The sequence below is a fragment of the Clytia hemisphaerica genome, unplaced genomic scaffold (assembly GCF_902728285.1).
Source record: "Clytia hemisphaerica strain Z4C2 unplaced genomic scaffold, Clytia hemisphaerica genome assembly, whole genome shotgun sequence".
Classification (NCBI taxonomy): Eukaryota; Metazoa; Cnidaria; class Hydrozoa; order Leptothecata; family Clytiidae; genus Clytia; species Clytia hemisphaerica.
Window position 1 is genome coordinate 429386 of NW_027103432.1, and position 12868 is coordinate 442253.

The following is a 12868-nucleotide window of genomic DNA, read 5'->3' on the forward strand; positions in this document are numbered from 1 at the left end:
GTCGACTTAGACCGCTTCAAAGTTCTTTTAAGAATAGAGATGATAGATAGTACAGTACAGTAGAATAATTAATTCCCTTTGATTTTCCATGCCACAAATTAAATACCCAACTAACGCTCAATAACCTCAAAATCAATATATCCCAATTTGTTTTGGTTTGGCTAGAGAAAACATTTAATGTGACAGTAGACGTTTCAATATTTGAAGATCTTTGAAGAATCATTACATGCAATGGACTGAGAAATCTTCTTGCTTGTCTGGTATAGAAAGAATCAACAATTTATTAGATTTTTATTTGTTAAAATTTTCTCAAAGAAATCTATAATGGATCTATTTTACAAATTAGATTCTTAAATACAAATTATGCACTGAAAACCACTATCATCGAGAAGCTGGAGACTTTTTTACCCTATGTGTAACCTCTCCTCTAGAAATACTAGCCAGAGTATGTATAGAGCTTCTCCTGTGACGGAGATGGTTAGTTTTATTTTTGCCTAGACCCTAGATGACTGAGGACGACGGTAAACCAGCATTTTTATCATCGAAGCTGCGGTTTGTTCAAAATATCTTCAAAAAGGCAGATACATAAGATTAAATCTAAGACAGTGGACCGCATTTGTATACGACTATAAAAGTTTTTACTGTTTTGAAAGAAAAAACTAAAAGCTAATTAGTAGTAAATGAGTAGTAAATATTACAAAAATACTCCATATCAATTTCCCCTTACATAATACTAGAAAATAGTGGAACAACTGAACTATCCTAGCTGGTGTAGACATTTGTGCATATGAGGTACATGGTGTGCTACTGGGCTTAAAAAGTTCACAAAGTTAAACGTTAGTCCGTCATAAGGTGCTTTTTTGCGAAATTTTAAGAAAGAAAAGTAAAAAGTTTTCCGAAAATTTAGAAATCTCAGTCCAATTAAGAGCCGGTTTTGTTGGCAAATTTTGGTTAAAAATCTTGAGAAAACTAGCAGCGTGTAGAGCCTGTTTTTCAAACTGAACTGACAAACCCCTGTTGTAATCGTAGCACCCCCTCTTCCCACGGAGCTACCAAAATAAATAAATTCTACCTCAAAAGAAATAAATTGTTAAATAAAACAATGAATAAATTGTGTCAAATTTACATGATGTTATTGGTAAACTAAACAATAAAATGAAAATGAAGTGCCTTAAAAATAAAAAATTAACAAAATGTGAAATATGTAATAGAAGATAAGGTAAGTGAAAGTGAAATTAAATATTAACATAGAAAAAAAAGAGCATCTATGAACCATCTATCTGCTGAAAGCGTCCTCCTTCAAGAGTTCTTTCAAAAGTGTGGAAATGATATCAATACTTAAGCTATTTCTAAAATGACTAATTACTTAAAACTATGAAATTTCAATGAATTTAATAAATCTTAATGAAAATTTATCATAAATTAAAAAAAATTCAAGACTTTAAAAATGAATGCTTTGAAAAAATTATTCGAAAAATTAAAAAATCATCTTACTACAATCAGTATCTAGAACTCAGTCTTAATTAAAACCTTAAAAATAAATAAGTAAAATTAACAAAAATACAAACTTCATGTTGAAGTCTGGGAATGGATTTGTACAGATAGAGCATAAGGTTAGGTACACGCTTTTTTTCATAATAATGGCGTAAATTCATTTCATCATGGATATCCTTGACTTTTTTTGGGAAAATCATCCTAAAATATTCTTACAGCATTCCTAGGTTAGGATCCTAATTCAGACTAGATTTAATATTCAGTACATACGTCTCAAACATAAAATGGCATTTTCGTGAAAAGAGTGAGCCTTACTTAGGGGTAGTTGACAATTTTTAATTGAAAATGCTCTAAAAGTGGTATTTTTAGCTTGAATAGCAAAATTCAATGATGGTGACATTCTTAGCATTATTGTTAATTTTTTGGCCATTTTCATCATGGGCATTCTTATAAAGTGTATTCTTATTAAAAAAGCGTGTATTAAATGGGAATGTTATGGTATGGTGTACGAGATGGTGTCAGAATTAGGGCTACACCCTAGAAAAAATGCATGATTAAGATTAACGAAAAATGTCACCCACACTAATTAATTTGTTTGTTGTTTATGTTAGTCGCCAACACAACAGGAAAAGATGTTTAGAAGGGTGGTACTCCAAAATACAGAATCATTCATGGATGAAATCATCAAAACATGATTACGACAAATCACTATCATCATCGAACTCTCACAAGGGTGGTAGGCAGGCAGAAGGGAAAGTTAGCCTTAGTAGCCTTAAGTCTAATTAAAATTAGACGAGCTCTAATGATCTGACTTAATTGTATATAAAAGAGAATGTGTCAACTATAAACATAGCTCCGATGAATCTTTCGAGTTTGAAGTCTCTTTCATATTCACTACTGGGGCTGAACTTAAAAAAAAAATGTAAACAAAAATTCCAGGAATGACCAAAATAAAAAGATTTTCCAACCGACCGACTCATCTCCAAAATCTAGGGTCGGGTGACGGCAAACCAAGAACCTTTAAAGTCCAGCCTTGAATGTTCTGCTCTTTAATTGGTTTTCCATCGCGTTATTGATTTGAATTCGACCAGGTTAAATTACAGTTATCAATTTGTCAACTCCCTCTCCAAAAACCCTATAAACTAGTTAAATTTTTCGAATGACTAGATGAATATTGGCTCAACTATATGTATGTAACGGCGAAGGATGAATGGAATTATAATTTACAAACGAAAAGTCTAAATCGTTACTTTGAAACTAAACATCAAATGACCTAGCGAGATTATAAATATGCGAGCCCCTCAAACTCCAAACTTATCAATCTAGTATTATGCCAAAGAGCGTGGCTTATTTGGTATTCATCAACCAAAGTCATAAGCAAAATCTTTGATTGGCAAAATCTCTTAATTTTCTTCGCCTATTTCTCGAGATATTTAAATATTTCCATTGATTTCAGCGCACCCCAATACTTTTCTCATTTTTCAACTCATTCAGAGCCCCATTCAAATATTCCAAGATAACCCGATCAATCCATGAAACCCGATTCGGGCGAAAATAACCACCTTCGAAAAATCCAAGATGGCCACCAAATTCTGTCACCACAAACAAACAGTTTTTGTTGTGTTCTAGAAGAAAAGGAAGGATTTTGATAAAACATGTATCATGTCATAGACCGCTCATACTTGAAGGTGCAAACCTTACATTCACATTTTTTATCAATTTCAACAAAAGAGGAATTCGACATCAATTCTATAAAGTGTTTTTTCCTATGATTCCGAAAAAAATGCCATATTTTTTGAAAAACTTACTCTTTAAGAAATGAATGGAACTTACCAACAAGAGACTTGGGATATCGAAACAAACACTCTGGAACTAGAGGATCGTCCTTTGCATTCACCATAAACACTGGAATTTCGATCTAAAGAAATAAAACTTCCATTAATTATGTAGCCAAATGATACACATGCGGGCTTTCAATGAAAAAAAATTTGTCGAGCTCATTTTGGAGCTATTTAATGAATGTGACCTATCCTGAAAAGGTGCCATGCTTTTTGGTGGTGACCACTTGGTTTTTTGTATGTTGTATTAGGGAAACAAATCAAAGCTATACAATTTCATAAGAATCTTAAACAAACCAAATAGATTTGAATTTACTTTGTTCAAATTTCGGCTGCAACTTTCTTTCCAGTACCAATCATACAGTTTCTCTTTCTCGCGAAACACTTTCCTGAAAAGAAAAACACAACAAAAAATTGAAAATTGAACCTTAGAGATCTTCGAGTAGAAATCTTCTCATTCAACGCAGTTCAAATTAAGTATGTATTACATTTCCAAAGTTCTACTGGAGAAATGTACATACAATAATGAAACAAGGTGCCGTGGTATAGTGGTAGTCAACCTTGGCTTCTGTGTAAGGGCCAGGGTTCGATTCCCACTCACGGCAGTTCACTTGGCAAGTGAAGGTTCCTTCGCCCGGGTCAACCCATGCCATGTGAGGGGAATTGGGTAGTCAGTTCAAGGTGCTGACGGGACGCTCACTAGTAAGCGTCTATAGTTGCGAGAATAGGCCTCTAAAGCCTCCTGCAACTCAACCAAATAGAAATAGAAATAGAAACAAGTCGATGGACATTAAAACATTACAAATAAGAATAATACGATTAAAATTCCAACAATTAAAATGGGAAATATGAAGATGACTTACAAAGTGAATTCAGAATCGAGTTCATGCAATGCTTTGGAAGATTCGATTCGTTGCCAGTCTAAACGTTTGTTCTCAGAATGTTGCTTTTGGAATGAAGTTTTGTGTCTTGAGATGACCTTCAGCATGTTTTTTGTAATGATGAGGTTATAAAAACGCCTCAGGTTGCCCCATTCTTGAAGCAAATCACAAGCTCTAAAAAGAAACGATTACAATTATATCCTTTAAGCGTACAAACTTTCGCAAGCAGAAACTTTCGCGAGGACGAAAAATCACATAAACTTTCGCGAATCAAGACGTAAATTACAGAATTTTCACATGAAAAATGGCTTAGAGAGACGAATACTTCTTGGATTGGCTTGAAACATTTGTCTTTTGACTTATTAGTCTTTTAGCAAGCTAAAAAGTGCCATAAAAGTTACATTTTATTCAAAGTTTTACAGATTTTCTATTTTGTCAAGAATTTTTCGCGAGCTTAAACTTTCGCGAATTGCCCTTCCTAGAATTTTTAAAGACATTTACTTTCGCGAAAAGAGCCAAAATTCGCGAAAATCACAAAAGTTTCTGCTTGCGAAAGTTTGTTCGCCTAAAGTACGTTGTATCAAGCAGGCTTTGATTGAGCCTCAAATTATTCAGAAATTCAGTTTTTAATTCAAGAAAAAATCTGAAGGTGGTTTAGCCATCTTGGTAATTAAAATTTATAATAGCGCTAAGATCTCATTTACTTTTATGTCAGACTGGTCCACAGATTTCATATCTAACACACTAGATAGGCTAACTGATATCACAGATTTCACGTTGGAGTGTAACAAGTTTGGAGGTTGACTAGTCCGCAGTGTTGTTTTCTATCTTACTTTCAAAAGTTCGAACTTCAAAACATTTGAATCCCATCGACGGTCGTCAAGTAAACGAAAAAGCAAAATGGCTGTCAGATTAAGGTCGGACACGCTTCCTATTATATAGAAACCTTGATCCAGTCAAGCACATAGAGATTAGTGGACTGGGCTTTATAGTTTTTCAACTAGCCTAATAAATATTTAGAAGAGTATTTTCCGAGAAATTTCTTAATCAAGTTTAATATGAACATGAGGAAAAGAAAAGTTTTCTTACTCTCTGAGATCATATCCTTGACAGATGGACATTGCTAAAGAAAACTTCTCCTGATTTTGTTTCTTTTCACCCAAATACTTCATCAAAATTTGAGCACCAAGCGAAAAACCAATACCGATCAACTTCTTTTGTCGATGTTTGCGAAACAAATCATTCACAATCACATCCAAGTCGTCCGTTTTACCTGGTAGGAGAATTGAACAGCTTAGGTAACATTAGATGCTTTTGTACAGAAAAAGTCACAGATTTTCATTCATTTCGTGTAATTTTTCTTACCATTGTAGGTTTCGTTTACAAATTTGATAATTTCAGGCGACATTTGGAACAATTGATATGTATTCCCAAAAGACCATCATCAATTTTGATACAAAAGCACTGAGGTTTACAAACACTATGTCTTAGAATATTAAAGTATCTTGGCAACGAGGCTTGTGATATTGCATTCATTTCGAAAATAGTGCGCATTTAAGGAGTGATCTCCGAGTGGTCAAGCCGTTAGCACCATAGGCCCTGAACCCTGTGAAAACAATCTAAGACTGACTCAAAGTCCTAGATAACTGGGGTAACCACGTAAAATATCGACTCTATCTATCTAGTGCATTGGCACGTTAAAATAAGGAATACAGTAAGAGAAAATCGAAAATGCAAATGCCGAGAATTGAACATTACGTTACCATAACTGAATATCCTGGGTTGTGTGATTTTGGAGTTCTTCAGAGCGCCAGTGTGATTGAGAACAGCCACATCGTACCCAGACTTGTTCATAAAACACGAAAATTCATGCACATAGTCTGTGTCTCCTGTATTGCAAATACCTGGTACTACCAAGATCAACTCGTCTTTCTGTATGAAAAACAAAAAAATTGAAACTTTAATTGAATGATACTATTTTCAATTCCGATAATAGCAGACATTCTAGGTATACTAACTTTCGAAGATGTTAAAAAGGAAACAACTTTTTGGCTTAAAAAAACAACAGAAAAACCCATTCATAATATTTTCTGGCTTTCTTAACAAACATCTAATAGCAGAATTTTGTGTTTCTCTGATGTAATCCATATGATATTATTCTGGGAATAACATTTTGCTTAAATTGTAGATTACAATTTCCACTTCAATATAAAACAGATACTGGGCGTTCATATTTCTTTTTAAAAACAATATAGTAAAGGTTAGATCATTTAAAAAAAAGGTTTAAATTACATTAATAATACCTATAGAAAGTTTAATAAAAGTGTAAAATTTAAAATGGTCTTACGTGTTTTCCTTTAATATTTGGGTCTTTCTGAAACAAGTCATATGATATGATCAATCCATCACTAGCAGGGATTTCAACTCGTCTTTTTTGAACAAGTTCTTTCTGGCCAAATCTTCCAACAACAGAAAACAAAACACTTTGAATGTGTCCGCTCTTCCCCCATAAGAACATAGGAATATATCTAGAGGAAAGAAATATGAAAATGATTCCTTTTTCCTACGATGGATGAGAGTACAATAAGAAAAATGCGAGAGATTATTGCAAACAAACAAATAGCTACCACAATTTAAATTTTAGTAACATGAACCATGAAAAGGAATATTTAAATATCTACTCTGGATTGATTTTTACCTTTCCTGTAGTGTTGGGGAATTTGCCAAAATATTCTTGACAAACTTTGAAGATGATTGATAAAAAAGTTCTGTATCAGGAACCAAGTCTTTACTTCGCAAGATTCGACAAATTGCAATAAATGCTATGAAACATAGTGTGGACAAAACATTGAATATCAGTGATTGTTCCATTTGTCAGTAAATTTTCACTACAAAAAAAAGTTGTAAATATCTATAATAATATAATGGTTTATAACGATTTTTCACTTTTTTGGTCATTTTAAAGACTTTCAAAGTGATGTTGGCCAGTTAAAAATTGCTTCTCAAAAGTTGCTAAAAGCAGGTGATTTTGTATATGACTATGGATTGGGTAAGGAAAACATCATATGCAAAATGACATCAAAATGTTCTGTCTCTTGCAAAATTTATCTTGAATTAAGTCAGGGTTGTTTTGTTTGATCTTATTATTTAAATTAATTACCAGAAAATATTGTGGTCTTTATTTGAGGTAATGATTGTTCCCCCTCCCTTGGCCTTATGATAGTCACCCTAGTTGACTGTAAAGCTTTTTTGGAAATATTCTTGGTGCGCCAATAAAAGTGTTAAGAATTTTCAGTTAATTCTTTTTCTATAGTGCAGAAGAAAGCTATGGTGTATAAAACTTTAAAATTGGCTCAATCAATCAAAAGTGTCAAAAAAACTTTGATTTTGACCTACCCATCAAACAAATAAATTATCTAATCAAATTTGATTAAAAATAGTGAGAAAATAAGTTTGTAGAATCAGAGAAATGGGATGGAATAGAAAAAGTGCTTCTCTGATTACCCGAAGTGTTCAGATCGTGTCTATTGAAAACTCCTTTGTTTTAGCTTTAATTTGGTCGTTACAAAATGTTCAGAAAAAAACGGCTCACCATGCGAAGAGGGCTGGTTTCTATATTCTGTGTTTATAAAAGTGGTTTTATGTTTTTCGTTTTTGATCTATTACTTTTTAAACTTTCAGTATCCAGTAACAAATTTTACACCAACTTGTAGTCTGAAAAATTCTCATCACAATGATACCAAATTATTTCTAAAAAATTTGATAGAAATTCATCAAAGACAGATTTGATTTCTTATTTTCGTGCACTTTAGCTTTTAATCTAATTATGTGGTCATGATGCCGTTATATCTCTTTCTTGCTAGAAAATTCTGAGCAAGAAAATATAGGTATCTTTTGGTATAAAAGAGGTCTCCCCAATATATAAGCCCCTAAAGTTTACGCATAATTTGACCTGAAACAAAAGAATTTCGTCATACCACGCTAATTATACAACTTTTTTAAAGCAACAACAAAAGAAATCCATAAGCTTGAAACAAACTCCCTTAAGGGCGTTTGTCTATTGTTTTGAAGAAGCTGTTTTTCCATCTCTTTAAATTCCTCTGGTAGAATTCACACTATTGTCTTGAAAAGGTAATTTATAAAAATGAAGGTTTTTAAAGCATTATTTTGGGAAAAATGTTGTTTCTACCATTGTGCTTATATGAAAATGATCCAAAAAAGATGCAAAACTAAACTAATGGCATCAAAGTATTGACATGGTAGCATCTTTAGCTTAACAGAGTTTTTGAACTTTGAATGGAAATTTTTGCTTTTCTGAAAAAATTTTCAGCTTCAGAGACCTTCAGTTATTCAACAGTTTACCAATTGCAAAATTTAATCATAATTTAGGGATATTGATCTTTTTAAGTCGTAATCAACAGAGAAAAAACCTTGCTCACTGTCAGTTAGTCACACTAGGAGTGGTTTCAGTAAAACATCTATTAGCCTGAGATCAGAAAGTGAATGTTTTCTGCACACCACGCTGAAGCTCTAAAGGGATGTGTGAAAACATAACAATCTGATGAATATGCAATCTCGAAATTGTAAGGACCGCGTCTGTCTAAGAGGACTAGGAACGACAACAAAGTTATGTGATTGTGTTTATGAATAGGGCGCTGTATCAGTTTTTGACTTTCCAGCGCACAACAAGATTCTTGTTGTAGAATTTTCTGCAGGAGGACTAATTTCCTCAGATGTATAATTTTCAAGCACCTTCAGAGGTTTACTGTGCGCGTAAGAAAATTATGAACAGCTGTTTTTAGGTTAATCTACAGGATGTATATTATATGCAACAACAAGGATGAAAATTAGTCGAATCAAGTTTGAAATCCTAAGACAATTCAAATAAAATTAAAAAGTTGAAGCAAAATAATTTAAAGAACAAAATGTTCAGCTAATTGACCAACTATATAAATTTTGTTTTTCAATTCCAGAGATAGCACTTTGATTTGTTAAGCCTCCTTGATTATACATTGAAATAAAAACTCTGCAAGTGTAAATGGGCAAGGGAATGAGATCTTGTAAAACTTCCAGGAAATAGCCTATCCGGTGATGCACCAATCTTAAAGGGTGCTTTCACATTCATAAATCTTTTCTTGTGAAGCTTTTCTTCAAACCTTATTGCTGATCAGGGTATCACGTTGAATAATACTCCAGCATTAAAACAATGACACATCTACATAATTATACTATAGACCTAGGAGAATGCAATGGTCTAATTAATGAATATCAAATTACTACATCATAAATTACTTGCCCTCAGTCAGTAAGAAAAACAGGATGAATTATTTCGTTTCTAGGCAAAAAATGTTTTAATGCTGCGGTCTTTAATTATTTAACAAGAAATACTGATGAGCAAAAGGTCTATTAGTTTTAAAGGTTTGTATGGATCAAAATTTGCAGCACATTCCTTTGATCCAAGCAAATATGATAAAAAATTTTGTAGCATCAATCTTTGATGCACATTTTGGTGGGATGCTAGTGTGGATATTAACTGATGGCTGTTTTATGAATTTCGCAAAATAGTTGTGTGCGCACATTTTGATGCTCTCCACTGTTTGGTCCCTGGAGGTAAAAAATCTGTCTGCGTTTCTTTAGGGAAAGTTGATTTTTCTTAAAATTTGTCAAACTAAATTCGCCCAGATTTTAATACATTCTTTTTATTCACGGTATTATATACCATCCTGGAATTCTTTTACGAAAATAATATTTATCAAAAGTTTTAAAGCTAAAAATCCTCTTTCCTTAACCCCTGGCAGGCAACATACAATATGTTTGTTTTACCCACCCAGAAAATTTTATACACAATGGTGGAGCACACACTTTCCTGTGCCATTTTCTGAGATGTTAGTTGGGATTACACGGAAAGGGGACATTTTGAACTTTTGAGTAGATTTTTAAGCTTTTTAAAGTATACCGTGAAATCAGGTAACATGCATCAGTGGAGGCTAACATGCACAGCCCTTAAAGCAAACCTTGCGTTGTGGTATAGTGGACATCAACCTTGATTCCTGTACAGGCGACCAAGGTTCGATTCCCACTCACAACAGTTCACTTGACAAGTGAACAAACCTCCGCCCGGGTCAACCCATGCCATGTGAGGGGAATTGGGTAGTCAGTTCAAGGTGCTGACGGGAAAGCATCTATATATAGTTGCGAGAATGGGCTCCTAGAGCCTCCTGTAACTCAGCCATAATAGAATAGAATAAACCTGATTTACAAAATTTACTCATTTACTCATCAAAATAAGTGATGTCATACATAATTATGTTTAATATCATTATCAAAATTGAGATTACATGTCTAGCAGCCATTGAGAAACATCTGAATTCCCGCCATCTTAAAATTCATGATCTTGTATGATTTTCATATTTAATTTGAGACTTTAAAATGGTAGCTAGAGTAGAGCTGTGAGCGGATCTTTGAGCGGATCTGTGAGCAGTGCTGTCAGCGGAGCTGTCTGCGTCGTAGTTCCTGCACTTATGGCGATCATCAAAAAAGTGCTCTGTTCGTGTCGCAACAGGAAAACTTCCCAGGTTTTATTTAGTCGGGTCAGTAAGTTGGGGGCGGGTGGTGACGTAAACAAAACAATTTTTCGATGATGGTTGTCGAGCGATTAAGAAAAAAGCCGTCAACTGCTCCAACTTGGAACGATTGGTTGAAACATGGGACTGGTTGATATCTGGCCTGTATTTTTACTTACTGTTAATCTCTTTGACAACAAATTTGTTTTGATAACTCCACCAATTTTATCAATCATACTTCTTCGATCCTCTTATCTTAGAGTGCGTGCGCAGACACTCGCGTGTGTTCCACTACGGATTTTTTTCATAAGAGAAATTGTGTATTTTTTAATAAATCGTTCATCAATTCAAATCAAATGACTTTGGAGGTTTGGTGAAATGGTGGCCGAATTGCCATCCCATGTTTTTTCAGACAGGGTTCGAATTATAGCTTCGCACTTCGCAAAATGCGAAGTGAATTTTAGATTTAGCGACCCAAAAAGATTTCCCAACTCAAAAATGCGAAGTTAAAAAATTATAAGAAAATGCCTATTTTTCTACACACATTTGTTTATCTATTGCTTTATAAACTTGCCACTTCGCTACTTTATTCATTCGTCTATCTATTGCTTTATCAACTTGTCAATTTGCTACTTCATTCATTCGTTTATCTATTGCTTTATAAAATCGCAACTTTATTCACTCGTTTATCCATTGCTTTATCTAAAACTCGTTACTTCAAAACTTCACTAAACTTTGCTTTGTCTATAATCTCTTACTTCAAATCTAACTTCGCTTTTCTCGAGAAATGAATTGAAGATACTTTCGCATTTTCTTCCAAACAACATCGCAAAATACTAAAAATGTTTCGCAAACACTGAAAAAATTTAGCCTGCGGCGCTCCTCTGTTACCTCGCTTCGCTCGGAAAAATAGCGAAGCTCCTAAAATTTATAATTTGAACCCTGTCAGATAGTCCCAATTTAGAGCAGATGACGGTAAAAAAACAAATTGCTTTTCCCAGATTTTTTTCCGCGTCTCCGCACTGAAAAATCAGTGCAAAATATGATCAGGGGGTGATGCGGGGGGGTGTGATTTGACGCGAATAGTAAATACATGGTCGTAGTAATAGAACAATTTCTCGCTTGATGGCCACCTACCGTGAAGTGGGGAAAACTTTTGGATCAGTGGAGGGTAACTTGTATAGCCATCAAATGACTGACCAATTAAAGCAGCAAAATTTCAAAACAAATGAATTACGCAGCTCAGCTGCTCGCAGTAGCTCTACTCTCCCATTTTTGTTTTGATTTAACTTTGTATTTTAAGGACCAGCCAGGTCATTCATTTGAGGTATATATTACATTTGTTTTTAAATTTTGCTGCTTTGTTTGATCAGTTGATTTCATAACTTACAGCATACAGGAGAACACAACAGTCTATTGAATGAGATTGAGATCAGATGACTTGCTCTTGCGCATCAGCCAGGGAAGGAAAGGTTTTTTAGCCATCACAAATGATGCCTGATGGCTGAAAAACCTTTCCTTCCCTGATGCAAGTCATCTGATCTAAATCTCATTCAATAGACTGTTGTGTTCTCCTGTATGCTGTAAGCTATGAAATGACTATTTTTAAAATCCTACCTAGAGGCTAGCTAGAGCTAGACCTAAAATCTTCTCTTGCTTCTTCTGTCCCCATCTCCATCTGTCTCACCTTTTTACTGCCACTAAAGTTTGTTAAAAAATCGCTATTGTATTAGAAATTTGAAAATATAAATTCTTAATATAATTCATCTTAAACATTTAAAGATAAGTAAATGTTTTCGTCAAATTAGCTACCTACCAAAATCATAAGGAAACCGCCCACTCTGTTCCTCTTTCAGCATGTATTGCTCATAACTTGGGGTACCATTTTGAATTTCGAAAATGTAAACAAAATCGGCCATTATGAATGAAAACGAAAGCGAAAGAGTAAATTTTGATCACATTTTTGCGATTTCTCAATTTTTCAAAAAGTCAATTCATTCTACATTAGCCATATTATTTTAGTAAATACACAGATATTTATTGTACCTAGATTGTATTGTATTTATCCATCGTAGACAGATAAATGGGAATG

At 33.9% G+C, this 12868-nt stretch overlaps 1 protein-coding gene across 1 annotated transcript; it reads right to left on the minus strand.

Moving 5' to 3' along the window:
- Positions 1 to 598: 598 nt before the first annotated feature.
- LOC136798064 (monoacylglycerol lipase ABHD2-like) lies at positions 599 to 12653 on the minus strand. Its single transcript, XM_067054646.1, has 9 exons — positions 12593 to 12653; positions 6912 to 7101; positions 6561 to 6741; positions 5977 to 6145; positions 5303 to 5486; positions 4196 to 4387; positions 3649 to 3721; positions 3328 to 3412; positions 599 to 3119 (listed from the first exon to the last, which is right to left on the minus strand). The coding sequence occupies exons 2-9, from the start codon at positions 7082 to 7084 to the stop codon at positions 2947 to 2949; spliced, it is 1230 nt and encodes a 409-aa protein (XP_066910747.1). The 5' UTR covers positions 7085 to 7101; positions 12593 to 12653; the 3' UTR covers positions 599 to 2946.
- Between the last annotated feature and the right edge of the window lie 215 nt (positions 12654 to 12868).

Excerpts from the sequence above, each read along its gene's own strand:
- LOC136798064 (XM_067054646.1), bottom strand. The coding sequence starts at position 7,084 with ATGGAACAATCACTGATATTCAATGTTTTGTCCACACTATGTTTCATA. Across the intron at positions 6,742-6,911 it reads TCCCCAACACTACAGGAAAG|ATATATTCCTATGTTCTTAT; the intron begins GTAAAAATCAAT and ends TCTTTCCTCTAG. Across the intron at positions 4,388-5,302 it reads CAAGGATATGATCTCAGAGA|AGCTTGTGATTTGCTTCAAG; the intron begins GTAAGAAAACTT and ends GTTTCTTTTTAG.